The 20,329-nt window shown below is 37.4% G+C and overlaps 2 protein-coding genes across 11 annotated transcripts in view; one reads left to right on the forward strand and one right to left on the reverse strand.

The window, feature by feature from the left end:
* The window catches only part of LOC132203275 (lachesin-like), a 41,811-nt gene extending 28,366 nt beyond the window's left edge, over positions 1 to 13,445 (forward strand). For 2 of the 5 annotated variants that reach the window (XM_059630932.1, XM_059630928.1), the window contains 9 exons: positions 2,898 to 3,022; positions 5,285 to 5,492; positions 6,192 to 6,347; positions 8,129 to 8,257; positions 8,710 to 8,847; positions 11,013 to 11,177; positions 11,859 to 11,933; positions 12,319 to 12,408; positions 13,046 to 13,445. In XM_059630932.1, coding sequence (XP_059486915.1) covers positions 2,927 to 3,022; positions 5,285 to 5,492; positions 6,192 to 6,347; positions 8,129 to 8,257; positions 8,710 to 8,847; positions 11,013 to 11,177; positions 11,859 to 11,933; positions 12,319 to 12,408; positions 13,046 to 13,197 — 1,209 coding nt within the window. In that variant the 5' untranslated portion in view covers positions 2,898 to 2,926 and the 3' untranslated portion in view covers positions 13,198 to 13,445. The remainder of the gene's footprint in view (positions 1 to 2,897; positions 3,023 to 5,284; positions 5,493 to 6,191; positions 6,348 to 8,128; positions 8,258 to 8,709; positions 8,848 to 11,012; positions 11,178 to 11,858; positions 11,934 to 12,318; positions 12,409 to 13,045) is intronic. The other 3 variants (XM_059630931.1, XM_059630930.1, XM_059630929.1) reach the window with 2 other exon arrangements.
* A 5,212-nt stretch (positions 13,446 to 18,657) lies between these two features.
* The window catches only part of LOC132203223 (acetylcholine receptor subunit alpha-like), a 51,266-nt gene continuing 49,594 nt past the window's right edge, over positions 18,658 to 20,329 (reverse strand). For all 6 annotated transcript variants that reach the window (XM_059630841.1, XM_059630844.1, XM_059630840.1 and 3 more), the window contains 3 exons: positions 19,356 to 19,638; positions 18,883 to 19,053; positions 18,658 to 18,805 (listed from right to left, as the gene is read on the reverse strand). In XM_059630841.1, coding sequence (XP_059486824.1) covers positions 18,791 to 18,805; positions 18,883 to 19,053; positions 19,356 to 19,638 — 469 coding nt within the window. In that variant the 3' untranslated portion in view covers positions 18,658 to 18,790. The remainder of the gene's footprint in view (positions 18,806 to 18,882; positions 19,054 to 19,355; positions 19,639 to 20,329) is intronic.

The raw sequence follows: 20,329 nt of genomic DNA on the forward strand, positions 1-20,329 counted from the left end.
CAATTTAAGTTCTTTAGATTCTAGTTGCCATAGTATGACGGAATGACTGTCGCCTTGGAAACTTGCCAGCGACTAGCTCTGCCATAAATAATTTAATTGAAGAACACCTCAGAGTCCAATAATGAGAATATTTATCAGGATTTTCATGCCTCATATACCTTTAAAGAGACATTTAAAGAATGCATAAATTCATAAACAAAATAAGTAAACATAAAACATTAAATAGTTTTTGATTATTTATGTAAGAAAATTTGTGTAAACAATAATTTCAATTTTTAGTAATTAATTATATTTCATAGAAAAAAAATTATTTTGCTCTTTAAAAAGTCAATATTTTTTGCTGTTTTTATTTAAAAAAATTTCCAACTATAAAAATTAGTAAATTTAGTTCAACGAAATAAATTTTTCAATGTTTGAGCAGGTCATAATTGTTTTCCTTTTATTATTATTATTCATTTTATTATGGATTAAAATATAAGAATGTGATGAAAGAATAATTAACATGAATTTTAATAGAGAAATTCCAGCTACGGGCTGCTCCACAAACACTTGACACAAGGATTTTTATTCGCACATGAAAAAACACTATAATATAATCGTCTACTGAACGTCATAAAAAACTTTCATTATGAGGGCACCAGCTTGAGAAAAAGTAGCTTGTTTGTAATTCCATAAACTTCCTGCTTCGTGCAAATATAGCAAAATAAAAAATTCGAGCGCAGCAAAAAATTTTTCCAAAAAAAATCTGCTTGTGTATTTTTAATTTTCGGCGGCGCACATTGCCCAAAAATCCACCACCCCTGCGCGGAACAAACTTGGTTTGCTCGGCGGCGCTTCAAGATCCAGCGAGCAGGCAATTAATTTGGAATAAAACGGGCTCCGTACGTGCACCGCACTCTCGGAAAGCCGTCGGTATGTACGTTTAAGGAAGCGCAAACACAGAGATCGAGCGGCCGACACAATCAAACAGAGATTCTTTAATTTAACGCTCATATGGGTGCGCACACACGACTCGGCCGTTACGTAGCTCGGCGATAATTTTAAAAACGTGATGTTTTGCCGGAATTCGGCACAGGCAGCATCAGGTCGGTGTTGCTGCCAGGGCGAGTGAGAGGGTGTGTGTGTGGTGTTTAATTAGCTGGGCTGGCTGGCGAAACGTCGAGGCAGGGCTTATTTCACGCACTGCCAAGTTTAAGGTAAACAGCGCGTGCCGCCTTGCGAGAACTAATTATACTTCTTGAGAGACAATTTAATGAATATGTAAACCATTTGCCTCGCCATCAACCGAATTAAAAGCACGCAAAGGAGGACCCTCCCGGCTGCTCACTGTGTGAGAGCCAATTTAATTACCTGATGATGGCACTCCTTCTGATTTTATTGCGCAGAAGAGCAGTTTCTGCATGCGTCGCCTTTTTCCCAAATGGCTATGTTGTGGTTGTCGCCTCAGGTCGTTGCACGATTCAAGTAAAATTCTCCTCTCTATCTGTTTTCAACGCAGAGAAGTGTGCTGAAAAGTTTTTGATGGTAGAAATCAGTGTAAAAGTAAATCTTTTTAAATAACGCGAATATTTTACCACTCCAAAATACAATGGAATCAAAATAAAATTAATTAGAGTGGCATACATTGCTTTTCGTTTTTATAATAACAAAAATAAAGAATACAAAAAGTTGAACATTTTGTTGGTAGTCAAAAATTTATAACCGAAAACTTGGATCTGATAGATGAAAATAATTAATTTTGGTATGACATGACTCTTTACAATTTGCATAAAAAAAAATGAACAATTCTAATATTTATTATTTTTATTCTTGAAAGGCTTGAATATTTTTCTAAAATTCTATTTTTCTATTCCGTTACAAACTGTTTTAACAGTCCTGGATATCTGCTAGAGGGACTTGGACTTCTCAAACAATTCCACCCTCCTATTTCTTACAAATGAAATTTCGGTTTCCAATCACCGGTAGGGAGGCTCGTTTTTGAGCAGGGTGTTACCTATAATGCGCCCTCACTTTCACTCACTCACACTCGCTTAACGCTCTCCCGCTGGTGCGCGCATAATAAATTTGATTTAAAGAAGTGCGGCGGGGCAGCCGTTCGTATATTCTCACCGCTTTTTCGCCTTGACACTTATCTCGATTTATGTGCGGGTGCCAAATGCAATTTAAACAAGGAAATTGAATGGCTCTGGCACGCAATCGCGCGCCCAGCTCGCTACCTGTGCCGCCGTTGGATTTGGCGGGGCTGCCTGCCAACAGGCGGAAACACAAAACACCGCCCAAGAAACACATGTCGCGCGCTTTCTCCTTCTCTTTCGCGCACTTAGCAAAGACATAATCACCAACGTGTGAAATTGCCAGTGGAGCCACCTCCGACCCCTTCCTTTGCCACCCTTTCCGGAATTTCCGCGTAAATATTGCTATGCGGCGCGCACGGCTAAATCTCGGCTTTTTGCGCGAAATAAGTTCCAGCAGCGGTTGCATGCGTTTCGCCCCGGAAACTTTCCGTCTGACCCTCCACTGATTGTGAGTTAAGTGGCCTGCAGTCAGTTCCGCCTTGAGATTTTATAACAACTAGCAAACCGCGAGAGGGTGTGAGCATTGCGTATATAATTACCAACAACTCGAAACTAAAAAAAATTAACAAATTAATTTCTCAACGGTTTAAAACGTAATTTTTAGTTTCCCACTTGACTGATGTGAAGTTTTTAACAAAAGAATTTTAATAAGACAATAAATTGATTTTCGAAAGAAAAAAGAAAAACAGTACCACGACCATCAACAATTTTGCTCAATTTTGCTAAAAAAAAACCCTCATCCTCACCGCTGACTTATAATATGTCTTTCTAGAGTGTATTTAGTACATTTTGCAAGGAATTAAATTCATATTCATTTAGTAGACCCCGTTGATTCTGTTTCAGAGCTGCACATGCCAAGATTTTCCGAAAGCATTCCTAACATCACAGTCACGATAGGAAAGGATGCCGTTTTGGCTTGCGTTGTGGACAACCTTAAAAATTACAAGGTGAGTTTTACTCCAATGATTTTACGACAATGAGAGTTACATGAATTAGACGTGTATTGTATTTCAAATAGCACAGAAATTTTGTTCGGTAAATGTGATTTTATTATTAGAAAAAGTCAATTAAATAAATGAAACAAGTTTATAATAGGCTTATTTGATAAATAAAATCAATCAATCAAACCAATTAATGAAATAATTTAAAAAAAAATACATTAAATTATTTTACTTGGATATTATACTCGTTATTAATCAATCAATACTTTATATATTTAATTATATGTATTGCATTTGACGAATTGACTTATTTCTTGTGTATTTAGAACGCTAAAACATCTATTTAATTTAATCCAGCGGTGTATATTTAGATTTTCTTTTTCATTTTAAGGAAAAATATTTGATCAGCAACATTTTTTGACATTTGAAAATTAATATTCATGTCGTGTCGGGATTCAGCCTGTCAAGAACAAGTATCAACGCGTCCGCTGATATCGCCAGAGAAGCTAAATTCGAAAACAGACAGGTAAATCCCCCTTGACCCCGGGGCCAAATGGTGAATCTCTTGAAACACGTCAAGAGCAAAAGCGGCTCAAGGAAATCCAGCAGGTGAACAAATGATGCTCGCTATGTTTCCCTGCAGACAAGAGTTAGCTGCTGAGCCGCAATTTCGCGAGCTGCTCGCGAAAAAAACGCGCAGCTAATCGGGAAAGTAGCCGGCCGGCCAAGCTGGCGAAAGAGCTGCGGCGCGAAGGGGATTAGCGCGGCTACAACACACACGGCCAACCCGTTCATTATTCATGGCGGCACCGGCCGCAAAATTAATATCATCGCAGCATCCGAGAAGAAAACATCGCATTATTGCCTCCCAGAGGAAAAACACTCAGCCCAGCTATAACAATGAGAGGAGGGAATTTCCAACGGTTTTCTTTCTTTTGCTCCACATAATTTATCACGTGCACTTATTCCAGCTGATTATTAACATCAAGGAAAAAAATTAGCATTCTCGTCTCTGTGGTTTGGAAACCGCAGTGCACTATATTTTCATATAATCCTGCAGTGATTTCATAATAAACTTTGCACATTATTTTCCAAATTTACGACGGGTCGTTTGTCACAAATTTGCGACGAAATTGCATCCCTGGAGAAACATTTCCGGTCTCCTTTTTTTCACATTCCGTGCAGTCATGAATACTGCAAAGAGTGTGCCAACCATTTAATTACAGAGTATCAAATGAGAATGTAAGTCTGCACCAACCCAATGGCAATCGATACCCATGCGGTGGGTATTAAATTTTAAGAGCTTCGCGGATATTATTCAATCACTTTTGCCGCTATACTTGGTGTATTCACAGTGTAGCTGCGGTTGAACTGGAATTATTAAATGTGCTACGTTTGAAGTTTCCATAGGCAACAAAAGAGAAATAGCTTTATTGTATCATTTCGCTCTCTTGACTTTGAAATGCAGTGTTTGAATATTCCATCAACTTTGTTGGAGTTCAACCAATTAAAGGGACAATGATTCTTAACAAAATGTATCACAATTTTCGTTTATTTTAAATTAAGTTGAAATTTTTATATGACTATGAAAAGTTTGGTATTTAACAAATAAATTTCTACAGTCTGCAGGAAAAAAATAGAACATGTATAAGTTTCCTGACCCTAAAAAAGATACCTTCGAGCGCCGGCATTTCCGATCAGATGACCTTCATTGCCCAAAAATCTGCAGCTTGCCACAGTCTGGAACAAGTTTGCCAAGGATTCTTTTTCCCACAGGATCATCCAACCTTAGAATGACCTTCTGGATGTGCTGAAATCATTCCCAGCGGAACAGTTTCCCAATGCTCTGCAAGGCCTACCTGTGGAAAAATTTGTGATTATAAGTGATAAGAACAAAACACAAAATCAAGGATCAAAAACTTACAATTAGTCACGTGAGGCTCACTGCGGCGGATTTATTTGTTTCTCAGAAGTTTTGGCATAATTATTGCCAGAGGTGGTGCAGTTTTCTCCAATAATTCCTTTTTTAAATTATTAGCCTTTAAAAATTAAATGCAAACAATGTATTGTAACAATGCATGTGAACAAATAAACAACAATAATCAAGGTATGCAACCTGCTGAGATCGCCTGCAGAGCACGTTGCCTACCTTTAATTTGCATCAATTTTCAATTTAATTAATAAACCTCCTTGTGCAATTCTCAAATTTACTTCTGTTTCCGACTAATTTAATTAAATTAATGAGAGCTTCGTTGCGTTTGTCCGCAGGTGGCGTGGGTGCGCGTGGATACGCAGACGATCCTCTCGATCCACCACAACGTGATCACACAGAACCCGCGCATCTCGCTGTCACACACCGACCATCGCTCGTGGTATTTGCACATCAACGACGTCCAGGAGGCCGACCGGGGCTGGTACATGTGCCAAATAAACACCGATCCCATGAGGTCGCGCGTCGGCTATGTCCAGGTCGTCGGTGAGTGCCCAATTGCAGCCACTTTTCCGCGCCTACCATTCCCGCCGGACTGCCAGCGACATACACTTTTTCGATTAATTTCCCACTCGGCACGGCGGAGTAAAATTTTACTGCATTGGAGAATATGAAAAAAATTAGAGGGATGTTCCCACGTGCCGTTTTGAAGCAGCTCATTCCTTTTGGCTTTGGGAATCTAAATAAAATTCAATTTGCTGACAGTTAATTTTCTTTTCTTTGGAATAGATCAAATAAGTACGCTTGCGGGAATAAAAGTTCCACTATTCGTCTACCTTCATTGTTTGCACTGTCGTTCCTAGCGGGAAAAGGAAAGCACTTGCGGATTTTGCAATCGCTTTTTTCGCTATTTACAGTCGCTGTATAAAGCAATAAAAAGCTCACTCGTCAACTCCAATCGTGGCAATATATTAAAAACGTCAAAACATCTCCAGTGCTATATTTATTTCCTTCACTCTTTGTTATCCCCCGACTCTTTATGCAGAAATCCGCTAGGTCTTTCAACTCGTCGGATTATTATTGAGATGAATAACAATATTTCAAATGCGTATTTTCCGCTTCGGCAAAGGCAACTTCATTTTCTCCGTTAATGAATAAACTTTTGTTGCAAAGAACAGAGCGGCTTTCTAGCTGAGATGGAACGCGTTATTTATGAAAATAACAATATCTGGCCTACATTTCTAGTTCCACCGAGCATTCTGGACAAAGAGACGAGCTCGGACATGGTCGTCAGGGAAAACAGCAACGTCTCAATGAACTGCAAAGCTGAGGGTTATCCAGAGCCTTACATCATGTGGCGCCGCGAAGATGGCGAGGACATTAACTACAATGGAAACGAAGGTACAAATAATTAATTTTCTTAATTGGATCTTGTTGATGAAAATATATATCCTCTTATTGCTGAATCGTTTGTTACTAAAATTCAGAGCGAGTCTAGACACAAAATGCTCAATATGGGAAACTTTTCTCCAAAGGCTTAACCTTTCCTCACTTTCTCGAAAAAAACAAAATGATGAAAATTGTTGTGGAAGAGCGCTTTCCAGAAATGTATCTGCGTACATTTATTTTATTCTCTCCAATCAGGTCCGTTATTCTATATTTTTTTATTATCAAAAGTTATTATTGATTCTTGAATATCATTTCGAAGGGAAGAAGAATTAATTGAAATTAAATGGAGACCTAATGAGAAGAACAAAAATTCTGTGCATGAAAATCGGTGGAAACAGAAATGATTAACATTCAATATTTTTATTTAAAGCATAAACTATGCATTTTTGACATTTTTGTAGAACAACTTGTGAAATTTTCCCTTCAGTTTACAGGGACGAATATAAAGTAATGCCTACAATTAATCAAATCTGGTCTCGGGCCGATGCAAATTGCCTCTGTCGCATGCGTAATTGACTTTTTTGCATGAAAGCGGCAAATCAAATGGGGCAGCGCAATGTTTAATCAAAGGAAGGATCTCTCTCTCTCTCTGCCTTTCCGAAGTGAAGTGAACGCGATCGCCGACGAACCCCTGCAGCCTGCTGGAAAAAGCGGCCGACGGGAGAGCAAACACACTCTCCAGATCTCTTTCTGCTCATCAATCAAATTAAAATGGCAGCGCGGGGCAATCAGATCTCTCAATAATGAGACCAGAATTTTGAGTCGGCGATGAAAAATCGAGAGGCCGCCCAAGGGAAAAAAGGGCCGTTTGCTCTGTTTGTGTACGGTTGGTATTCTCGACTCGTGGGCCACAAATCATGTTAGGTAAATTCCTCGCGTCTTATCATCAGCGAGGGAAAGCAGCAGAGGGTTCTTTCTTTTGGGTCGGCGTGTGCCGCGTCATTCAACCCACCCTCTAACCTAAGTGATGCCACATGCCAGACAAATGAAAGGGAAAATGAGAGACGTGTGTCCATCAGAAAAAAATATTGGAAAGAAATGCATATGTCATGTGTGAATGCCGAAAATACTAGTTTCCCTTCACGCCATTGATATAGAAATATTGCACGACTTGCATATGAGATGGGAAATTTAGTATTTTTTTTGTGATTTCAAATTTATATTGTTTTTTGTACTATTATTTTAATTAAAAATGAAGTACGTATGTATTAAATTATATTATTTTGAAATGAATTTAATCTGGGAAGTATAAAAAAAGCTATATATTTTTGTTTTATGACGCTGTGTAATGAATATTTTTTACTTCAATGGAGACAGACCATTTTTTACAATTTGCGCGAAATTTATTTTTTTAATTTTTGTGACAAATCTTGAAAGCTTTAATATTTACACTGTTCATAAAAATAACAAAAAACTAAATAAAATATTCAATTATTATTTGAGGTGAAGGTGGAGTAGTAATTTCTCTAAAGGTCAAAGCCTCATTACTATTCCTGCATTGTATAAATTTTTCAAAAAAGAAAATAATTCCCAAAGTACTAGTTCTTTGGGAATTATTTTCTTTTTTTGAATTAGAATGTCAGGGGAGTGTTTTCCTTTCTTGGATTAAAATTGATACTTTTTTCATTTACTTTTTCATATTCATTTCTTGAAATGTCGTAAAATTATATTTGTTTTCGTCACTTCTGCCGATTGTGCTTTCAATGCATTCATGTGCTTTTGTGATGTTGCAGTGAGCGTGGTGGACGGAGAGCTGTTGTACATAACGCGGGTGAGCCGGCTGCACATGGGCGCCTACTTGTGTATCGCGTCCAACGGAGTGCCGCCATCCATCAGCAAAAGGGTTCTGCTACGCGTACAGTGTGAGTAGTTTTTCGCCCCGAATTCGACGGCCTGACTTATGGGCCGGTCTGCTTTTGCCGCAAAACGCCTCTTCCCGGTCAGGGCCACTTTTTGCCCGTTCGTAACTTATTCGCGCACCACCAGTCAGCCAGCCAGTCAGTCGGCCCCATTCCTGCTGTGCCGAAGATAACTCACTTGAAAGAAAATTTAAAGCGCCGTTCTGACCTTTGACTAGAAAAGTAAACATTAGAAATCAATCTGCTTTCGTGCAAACAAACCCACAAATTTGATTTTAAACTCGGATGAAAATAAACTCTATTAAGAATAACTTTGTTAACCAGTTAAATTTCAGAATATTGTAAATTTTTACCCTCTCAAAAAAGTTTTAAAACTGTGCTTTTATCCTTTTTGAATGATAATGATAGATTTAAGTTGGTTAACAACAGTTGAAAGAATGGCATCTTTTTTCCAGTTCCTCCGATGCTGACAATTCCAAACCAGTTAGAAGGCGCGTATATGGGCCAAGATGTGGTCCTTGAGTGTCACACAGAGGCTTATCCCTCCTCCATCAATTACTGGACAACAGAAAGAGGAGACATGATCGTTTCAGGTAGGATTACCGCTCTGCACGCTTCCAGTCTACTTAATTTGATCCAGCTCTTTTTTTTATCACATTTCATTTGGTGCAAAATTTATCTGTCTTTATATTCATTTCATGGAAGGGACTTCTGACAATATTTATCTGAGACATAACAACATTTCATAGTAGGCTCTCTCACCACAAAGATTTTTTTGTAAAAATTGTGGTTGGAAAGAAGTTAAAAACAAAAATTTCTTGAATTTGCTAAAAATAAACTTTTATAATGAAAACTTAAACAAATAAAATTTCGGAACGTTTCCACTTCTTTAAAAATTTTAATTAAATCCAAATGAAAACCCTTATATTCTAATTACCATAGAAATTTCCATTGCCTACAATTGCCAATTAGCATTTCAAAGGACGAAAAATGCCTGAAATTCAACACTTCAAGCCGAGATTCTTGGTCCTTTATTCGGCATTTTCCACGCGAGCAGTCAGTGCAAATACCGCAGACACTACTTCAAAAGTGGCATGGGAGTTGCAGCTTCTCTTTTGCCTCGCAATTATAATTAATGGAAAGGCTGGAATGCGCGCCGCGCTGTTAAGGTTTAATCAGAGAGCGCCCGAATAATATATGAAAAGCATCTTGAAAATTAATTCGCCGTAATGCGATTAAAAGATTCTTCTCATTCTTGAGCCGGCACAGGGGAATTATGAAATCATTTTCCAGCACCTCGCCTCCGCCAGCAGGCAGCGAGCGAATTAATGAGATTCCACGCAGCAAAGGCTCTTGCTCATTGATTGTCTTGTCGGCAAACACACACACACACCGGCTTGTTAACACGACGCGCAAACACCGTCGGCCGTTTATGCGGCACTCGCCGCACAATGCACTCTCCGCTGCTCGGGGCCCTCTGCTCCCGACCCACTGTCATTTTGCATTAGCCACGTGCTCCCCAACATGCCACTGCGTCAGCCATTCCGCTAAAGTGAACAGATTCATCTTTGACAGGAAAACAAAACCCAAGCCGATTTTATATGTGTTCTTGAAGGGCATTTACAAAAAATTAAAAGTGCAAAAAAATTATAACCCGATTAATATTTTTCATAATTGCAGACTACATAAAACAAAATTATGGCGAAGTGTAAAGGGGGCTTGCTAGACCTTTTTTGGACCGTTTTACCAATGTAAACTAACAACAATGTAACTAGATTTGACTACAACAAACATCAAGCAATGCAATAATTTTACTTTGTCAGAAGCCTCTCCTTGACAAAAACATCTTGGGTGCAGATATTGATTTGAATTCAAACATAAAAAATTTTAAAAGTTAAAAATGAACACCAATCCAGTGCTTCATTTTTGAAACAAATGACTCCTAATTGGTATATTCAAATCAAAGAATGGTGGTTATTTTTTTTTTTTTTTTTTTTTTTATTAAGCTTTGAAATTATTGTTGTTTCTCAATATTTGCGAAAAATGTTTTATATTCATGTAAAGATTTGATTTGACTATGCCAAATAAGGTTTCCCTAAAAATGTTAAAAATGACTCATTTGGATGGAAAAATTGGCCCTTCGTTGATTTCTCTTGGAAATAGGAAATGAGGCATTATGAGACTATTTTTGTACATTCGGAAACACTTGATTTTTTTATTATTGCCAATTATTTATTTCAACCAAAACTGAACTGTGTTTATTCTACATCTATTAGTTTCTCACATTTCCCTGTTGGACTGGTTGGAAGTATTGCGAATGAGCTTTCATGTGATATCGGTGCTCTATAGATCTCCAGTGGAAGAGTCCAGATCAATTGGCAATCGCTCATTCGGCGCGAACAAATTTGACGGACGGAAGCAGTGCTGCGAAAATTCATTCCCGGCTGTCCACTGCGTCTGACGCAGTGGCTGGCCGACTGACCGATCAACTCGCTTGTATGTTTGTCTCGATAAACCGAGTCAGTCCGTATTGTTGTGAATCGCTTCTGGTCAACTTGCTCTCAACAGTTGCAATCGCGGCTAAGCAAACAAGCAGAGAGTTCTCCTGCGTGTTGTCTCTCTTGCATGTGATTGAAACCGAGTATTCAATATTGAGCTTGGATTTTTGTTCGCTGGTCTCGTTTATTTTTAGAGCAGAGCTTTAGAAGTAGCATGATCGCGAGGATATGCGCAATAAATTAGTGTAACGAAACAAAAGCCCTGCATGTTTCAGGAGACAAGTACGAGGCGGTGTCGACCGACGACGGCTACAAGAAGTACATGATGCTCAAAATTCGCAATATTTTGCGCAAGGACTTTGGGTCCTACAAATGTGTGGCCAAAAACTCACTAGGGGAGACTGACGGACTCATCAAACTTGATGGTAACTAATTCTTTATGAAGTTTACTTAATGATATCACTAAATTACATAATTAATGCAGATTAATTTGGTCAAAATTTTGAAATTAATTCTATCTGAAAACTTTAAAAATGGAAATTGTTTAAATCAAGTGAAAGTTTTTTTCATTTGCTTTGCTTTTCATATCATTTTTATATAATTATAATCTTAAAACCAAAAATTTTCACTTCAAAATCATTTGGAATTCAAGAGTTTTTTTTTTTTATTGTTCTTGAAAGCGTTACGCAACTTCATATTAATTATAGATTGAGTACTTTAGTTGATTTTTTTTGTTCAACCACTATTTCGGCAACAAGACATCTTTAGAATTGTATCATTTTGAAGCAGACTTTCCTTTTCGACGGACGTCTTCCATTCGAAATTGAAACAAGAGCCAATCTTTTTCCACGTTTACGTCCAGCACCAGCGAGTTTCACTTACGAAATTGTTGTCAGCGAGTGAAACTAGCTGAGGCCGAAAAAGACACAACATTTCCTCCCCCGAGTGAGTGGCACGTCCCTGGGGGCGGTTGATTGATGGGGTTGTAAGACAGAGCCACCCCAGCTCGCAAAAGAAAAGGCCACGGCTCGGTGCGCGCAGAATATGATCTGCCGCTAACTAAGGAACGAAAACAACCTTCTCTGATTTGATGAATTTTGTTGCAGAAATTCCCGTTCCGTCAACTACGTCGACCACATCCACCACCAGCCAGCCACCAACGGCAGGTGGAAAGAAAAGAGGTACGGAAAATTATTATTGGAAAACGTGACTCGGCAGCGTCGGTGCTTTTTATCGGAGAAATGAGCAAATGATTTTCACATTTTTTTTTGCTTCCTCGATTTACTATAAGGGTGGTTTAAAGTGGTTTGATTCTGCCTTGTACGTTATTCTAACTCTTTATCCGTTGTAAGTAGAGGATTAAAAGTATCGTTTTTTCCGCCAGACGAATTACTTTTTGCCAGTAAATGCAAAAATTCAAGTTATATAGATTTTTATAACAAAAGACCCAAATTTTACGGGGGATTTTTTAAATATTCATAGAGCTTTTGTACCCTGCACGTATATTGTGTTGAAAATTTCACGAGCAAATGAATCGTTTGACAAAGCCGGCGTTGTATTGCGCAGGTCGGAGCAAACACTCGAAACAACGGCACAAGCATAACGAGGTGGTTGGAGCAGCCAACAAGGATTTCACCACCAACAGATGGGATCGCGGTGAGTGCAAACAATTACTTAATTATACACGTACGTCACTCTCACGACAAGAGATTATAGTAGTTAAGAGTGTCGAGCGTTTCATTAGACGCCCTCGGAATGCTGCGGAGGGATTAGGGCCTATTATAGGCGCGATACGCACGCACGTTTTGATCTCCAAATCTCCCAAAACAACAAGAATTACTTGCTTCTCGTAATGACACTAATGCGCCTCGGATTATGTTGGTCTGATTAGGCTTTTGACTGCAAGGGATTAATTGGGAAGGAAGTCAAGGAGCTAAGTAAAAGTCCCGAAATATTGGCAATTAAATTTTATTTCCGTTAGAGTACATATATGGAATTAAAACGTGTAAATTGAAATATACATCATAACTCAGTAATTTATTAATTTTCCTTTGATGGTGAATACAAATTAGTTGATCTTAAATTCTACTACCATCTTATTTTTATTGAAAGCTGCAGGTTTTATGGCCCCAAATACTTTCATTCCTTGAAAAATCATAATTTTTGTAATCAACAAAATCTAATTTAATTTAAATAATGTAACGAAAAATAAGAGTGGAATTTTAAATGTTTTCTCAATTGAAAATTATAAGTTAATTACCTTAATAATTCCATCTCAATTTTGTTATTTTAGGAGATTCCGGTCCTTGGGATGAGTTCGGCGGCCAAGATGAAAACCCCGAAATCCCTTCCGAGGGTCTTGCCATGGACAACCCATCTTCATGCACCCTCGGCGGGTCACTGGTGGTGGCCTCGTGTTTGCTCAGCTTGTTTTGGCTGCAGTGAGGAGCAGGAAGTGTGTAATTGGGAAAAATGTGTCGCCCTCACCCGGCGAGCCAAATTAACAAAAGACTCGGAAAAAGCTGAGTTGGACTGAGTTGGACGTTGCACCTTAAAAATAGCGCTGTTTGCACTCGTTCTCTCTGTGTATGTGTCAAGCGAGAGTGCTTTTCGCTGCTGATTACCTACTAATTAATGATGACTTATTACGCCTGTACATACATTTACGCGGATAATAAAAATTCGTCTCACGATATTTGTAGCTGATTCCTTGCGTGTCTGAATTATTTCTTTAAAAAATTTCTATTTATGCGAAAAAATACAACATATTTTATATTTCGATCATGTTTAAACAGCATAATTTATATTATGAAGCAAGCTAAAGATATTAGTTATTAAAATTCACAAACTTTTAAGATTAAGTTATTATTTTAGTTAACTTTTAATAATCTATATTTGTGATAAGTATATTTTTTTTTTAATATTTAACGAATAATCAATTTAAATGCTTTTTGAACAAATGTTGTGAATTAACATACTAAAGAAATTATTCCTTTGGAATGGAATAATAAAGAAATTTTTTATCAAAATTTTAGAAGTTAAGACAAACAAAGAAAGATTATTTAAAATCATCATCGCGATTATATTAAATATACAATAAATCGTTCATTATTAAGCTGAATTTAACGTTTTCTGATTCTCAAATCACAAACCATTTTCCTTGATAAATTTAAAGTCGATATTAGTTATATTATAATTTTTTAATTATATTATCTGTCACTACAAAAAATATTATAATTTAATCTTTCTCATCTGTTGGTTGGTGGGGTCGCTGTTCCGAAACAGAGCCGGAATTCAAATAAGTATGGAAATGCGCAAGTTGTGCGCGAGAAGCGTTTCCACCTTGCCTCTGGAGAGGCGTTTGGCTCGGATTCAATTTAAGAAGGGCATAAATCACGCGGCTAATGCGGCCAAATGAATGCAGCGCGGCTCCAGGTAGGAAATAATACAAGCACAGCAGCAGCAGTGGCGCACAACAAGAGAGCGAAATCAGATTTGCGGCCGAGATAAATGCGTGCGTGTGCCGCTCTCGGCTTTAAAAGGTGTTTAGCCGGTAATGGATCTGCCTCGTGGGAAGTCCACCGTCTTATGCTCGCTTTCGAGAGACGCGCGCGCGACTGTTTGTGTGGATGTGCGAAAACTGCGCTCGCCAGAATTAACGCGCGCCTAAATCAAACACGCCGCGCGAGCTCGCCCAATAATTCCCACAAGCGACCCTAGCACGAATAAAGCACCTCTTTGCCTTAGATGATCATTTAGATAAGCGCAATCCGCAGAGCTGAGAAAGGATATTTATGGGAGCAGCTGAGAAAGGAAAGGACGAAGAACAAAGTTAAAACTTGTTATAACATTATTTCTATTTCAAAGTATATTCAAGTGCATCCTATTAGTGATAACCGCTGAAATAGTTAAAGATTTAGATTTTTCGATGATATTATTAATGATGATTCTATATTCATTTATTCAATCAAAACTAAATCCACAAATGTTGTGAATTGCAGCGGCATAAGTTCTTATTAAATAGTGAACTGAAGAATAAATTTTTTGCTTCAAATTTACATAATTTTGTTTATCTGACTTTTTTGGTTGTAATTTTAAGATTTTAAGAAGAATAAATTAAAGATTGGTTGCAAAATTTCTTAAATTTGATGCTAATTAAATATAAAGACCCCCCCCCCAGTTTCTCTTAGAGAACCATACATTTTCCTCACGAAATAGAAAAGTCATTGTTTAGCACCCCCAAAACACTTTCATCGAAATGGAATTGGCCCGTCGTCGCGCGGCGGCACGTCTACTTTCGCACCGGCTGGGAAAAAGGACCCTACGCAGACTCCTTTCCTATTGTGTGTCCTTATCTGGTTTTGTCGAGAATTATTTTCACCGGGTGTGCAAGAAAGTGCATTAAAATAAAAAAGGGCCTCGGCCGTTTGATTGGTTATTTATAAAGTCCCGAGAGGTCCAACAAAAGAGCCCGACGCGGTGTTATGGAAATGAGGATCGGAGGGGCTGCGAGAGGCACTTCCCGCGCACAAAGACGCCTCATTTTGTTTTGCACTCATTCAGCCCGACATTATCGCAAAAATCTACTTTCAAATCGAATGCTTTGCAAGACTTTTCACAAACCAGACGATATTTTTTGCTCTTTTTCTTTAACAGGGGCCACCAATACTTTTCTGGTAGCATTTGTTTGCCCCGGAGACAAATGGCACACGGAGTCCGTCTGCAGGTCACAGGGGCATCTTTTCGGCTGAGACTGATGATGTGGCCCCAACCCCACTCACTTGCGCGCTATCTGCTGATTCAACCCTTTCCCTCGCTCGCCTCTCGCACGCGCCAACCGCACAGAGCGTTTCTTTCTGCATGCGCCAACATCTCTGTTTTGCACCGCGAAAGTGACACAATCCCGTCGCACTCCAGCTTTTTTTGCAGCGGGCAGCACTTTTCGGCTACGAAATTTGTCTTTGTCATTGGTGAATTTTTGGGTGCTGATAAAATACATAATACATATGTGATTCTTTTCTATAATTTATTAAATTAGTACTTTTTGCATGTTATTTCTGATATGAAGATGCCAAACGACAGTTTTTATTGTTCTTGAGCTTACCGCTTCAACCCCTTAATGGATTTACAAATATAATTTTCAACGCACTGTTGCTTCCGTTTGATATCATAATAATTTTTTTTAAAGTTTATAGTTCTCATGAGATAACCAATAAAACCATTTTATTGGTCAGGGCATTTGCAATTTATTTTTATATTAAAATATTTTTTACAGTGCTTTTTAAATGATTTTATTTTTATTTTTAATAAATCAAAATAAGGATTCGGAGAATTTATTTCATATCAATATCATTTAAATTTTGAATTAATGCAGATCTCATGCAAAAATGGTACAGAAATAATGCAGGATCGGTTCAGCTGATCTGCATCAGATCGACACCAGTTCTGCACCTTTGCTGAACTAGTTCTGAATTAATGATAGGATGAGTCATTTTCACTTATTAGACCAAATCCCATCAAATATTAGTTTTGGTTGGAAGGGTTGGAAGAGAGGTAAGGGAAGTTAATGCTTGTAAAAGTTCCTCACTCCCCCATCACATTATTGGCGCGAGTCTCCAGCAACCCTCACGTAGAAGGGCAGCGCAAGGGGTGGCGGACGAGGGAAACTTTTGCTTTCGGCGTGGATACGGAGGGTTTATTTGAAAATTTATCGACTATACCTAAAAACTTGTCAAGTTTTACATTTATTTATTTATTTTTTTTTTTTAAGAATTTTCTTCCATTTATTGCAGACGAAACTGGAAAATTGAGCAGCCAGTTCATATTTATTCTTTGTAGAAGATCCGCTGGATTGCAGACGAACAAACGATTTTTGAATGAGAGCATGCGTTGACTGCGTTGTGCTTTGCGTTCTCTTTGCAGATGTCACTACTAACAGGAAATATGGTCCGTAGCTAATTTTGTCTCTGAAGAGATTCAATGAAACAAATAAAGGTCTTAATAAACCATTCTTTTTTAGAATAAGTGCAGAACATATAATCTTCTGCTTTACTTAGAATTGAACTTTGAATGTGTACATTTTCTTTTTGTTTAGATTCAATTAAAATTATTAAAAAAAAAATAATAATTACACATGCTATTTATTTCGTTTTCAATGTAAAGGACATTGATTTTTATTTCCACTCTAAAGTCAAAATATCATATATTTAACAACTCATTAAATATTGACAATTTTTTTTAATGCAGGCCTGCAGGGTCTATCGTCGGTAGGAAAGATTTAAAAATTTCATTTTGACAAGCGCAAAACCCATTTTTTTAAATTTTTATTCTTCAGGCTAACTTTAATATTTTAATAATATTGATGTCTTTCCTGCATAACGATTGGTGCCGGCAGTGAAAAGAAGGGCAGTTTCAGCTTATCAGTTTTGACTCCTGAACTTCATTTAAAAATAATTTCTTATAATTTATTCTTCGAGTGGTTTTAAAAACAGCAACGTCAGCACAGCTGATTCCATGTGTGCTGGAAACACTTTGTAATACGGTTGGATAAGAACCTTCTTTATTTCAATTGGTTCTTTGCTTCCCATCGAGATGACTTCATGTTGCTTGGGATGTTGTCGGTCCACCCAGTTTTAATAAATAAAAATAGAAAGTTCTGTGAAGTTATATGAAATATTTCGATCTGTGAAATTACCCATGAATATATGATCTTCTGGCAGGATGATGTTTCTCGTTGAGCTTAGAAATAACAACTGATATCCTACTCCTTGGCTGATAATACCCATAATATTAAACCGGCTCATGGTATTTCGTCACCATTACAAACCCTCTCCTCAGAAAATTTGCCTACTCTGCTCATTCAAAATTGCCAAAATTGTAAGGGTCAGGCATAAGTTTGTAAGCGCCTGCATGCACGTGGCGCCTATAGTTGGGGGCTCTATGATTATAATCCAGCCAGCTTCGTGCGTAAACACAATTTATTTTAAGGTCGGGCATCAGGCACCTTTACACAAGCACCCATATAATGCATAATTTGTTTCAAGTGTCACCAAATTGTTTGAGCATTGAGAAGATGAATTTTTTATTGACGTCAGACGTCAATAATCGTCTGAGATGCTTTTGAAGAAGCTTTCCTGCAGATTGTGAACCTTACAATGGGAATTACTGTAAAAAAAAATGAAGTAATTTATTTTTGGTATTTTTGTTCAAATAAGTTGGAAAGTAATCATTCCCCCCCCCCCAATTGTCTTAAAAATTACGGACTTATTGAGCAATGCAAAAAACGTTTTATTTATTTTTCTACAGTTATTTGAGAATATTAATATAAAAATAGCTTATTGCAAATAATAATTTTATAAAAGTGTTCAAATAAAATATTTTTAAATTGTTGTGCCTTTAGTGGTTAAGAATAAAAAAAAAATTAAATGCAACAATACGATAAAATTTTTGTTGTATTGTTTGGTATAAAATTTTGAACCATCTATTGTTGGCTTTAATCTGCAAAATGGATGCAAAGAATAAAGTTCGTTTCTGCAAAAAGAGGCACCTCTTCCGTCCACATGATCAGGACATTAATTCACCCTGCGGCCCTGGACATGCAGAAAAAGAAGAAACGCTGGAAATGTTGAAAGCGAGCCAGGAGGTTAAGCAGCGGCTGGACCGAGATGTGTTGGAGCTCAAAAAACTAGTTGATAGTTTGCACAAGCTGCAAATCGACGACTCAAAGCCTTCAAGCGGCTATGAAGTGCGAAAATGAAATCAATACTTAATTAATTTTAGTATTATTTAATTTTCTTGATTTATTTCAGAAACCCGTCGAGGCCAAAGCTGATTCTTCTTAGGTTCTCAAAAAGTTGTTCTTGTTTATATTCAGTGTGGTTAAATGAAATGATAGTTAAGTTTTGCCAACAAGGATTGAACAGCTTTTATTGAAAACGTCATAGTCTAGGAAATCTAAAATATATTTTATTTGATCTCAAATTGTACGGAGCTAACACAAAACACAAACTAACAACAAATAACTAAAGACTGGTTTCCTTCAAATGATTCTCCTCTGAAAAAAGAGAGGAATTAATTTTGATTTAAAAAAGGTACAACAAAAAAAAATTTAAATTTTATTTTGAAACTTACCACGGTTGTGGTGGCAAACTCCGAGAATTTTTTGTCAATGGGTACGCGATCGTCGTAGAGTGTGGGCGCCTGCAGAATGATGCCCGCAGTGCCCACTAGTACTGCCAGCGTGAAAATCCACAGGAACAGCCGGTCAAGCACCATTGCCACATATTTCCAATCTTCCTTCACCTAATTATTAAATTAAAAATTTTAAGATCTGATATAACATATTAAATACAAAAATACATTTTTGATAAAAACAAAAAAGTTTAATTGTTTAAAATAATTTTCTTTTAATTGATTTCCCAATAGAGCAATCAATTAATATATTAAAATAAATCATAGCAATTAATGTATTTATTTTTCTATAGATACAGTTTTTGCGCGTCTCTTTTATTGAGTATAGTTCGTCTATAGAGTACAAATTCTTAATTCATCAATTAAATGTTAAATTTGACAAAAGAACTAAAGGATTTAATAATTTTAATTACCTTTGTGGACTCTTCGAGCATGCGTGTGTGCTCTGCAATGAAACGAACACAGAAGCAGGTCTTGTGAACTTCTGGGGGGCAGTTTGTGTGCGAGAAGGCGGGGTTGTTGAGCACAGGACTCTTGTCTTCGGCGTCGTCGGCGGCCACGCCAGGCCCCATCACGGAGTCCAAGGGCGGCGGGGTGAGCACATGGGGCGGTGAGCCGGGCGGCGGCCCGTGAATTTGGCAGCTGCCCCGCAGGGACCCTGAGGCCGAGAATTCAGGCGGAAGGGGCGCCGTCACTCTGCAAGAGAACCACCTCGGTCAGAAAATACAACATTTTGGCAAATGAATGAGAAGCACACAGGTGAATCACAAGACCTTATGCTAGATTTATTAATAACTTAAAACAAACTTTTATTGAAAAAAAAGGTTATCATAACTTTTTTAGTTTCTGTTGCTCATTTTCAATGCGCGATTGTGTGCAACAGGGTGCAACTGTCCATATTATTTCTTGGGAGCGACAACATACGTTTTTGTATTGTTAATTTTTATTAAAACTAACATAATTATATTTTAAATTTAATATTTTAAATAGAATCGAGACAATATTTCTTATTAATATGATATAAATATTGTTTTTAAAAATTAATTTTATTTATTTAGTTTTAAACGTTAGTAATTTTATTCAACTTTGACAAATTTAGATTTTTCACACTAAATTATTACATTTTATTTTATAAAAAATTTATAAATATATTTACTAGACATTTTTTTATACTAGTTTATTTCTATAAGGACATAGCTTACAGAAGTCCCAAGTGTCATATTATGTAAAAGAAATAATTAATTGCTCTCATCACTATTTACTCTATGATCAGCATCAGAATGAATCGAAATTTTCCACTTTCTTGCGCATCATTCCCATTAGAGTTGCGCAAAATTTTTTTTATTTAACATTCGCCCTTTTTAAGCGAGAGCAGCGCAGAATTATG

Source organism: Neocloeon triangulifer, unplaced genomic scaffold (assembly GCF_031216515.1).
Source record: "Neocloeon triangulifer isolate White Clay Creek 2 clone unplaced genomic scaffold, ASM3121651v1 ptg000017l, whole genome shotgun sequence".
NCBI lineage: Eukaryota > Metazoa > Arthropoda > Insecta > Ephemeroptera > Baetidae > Neocloeon > Neocloeon triangulifer.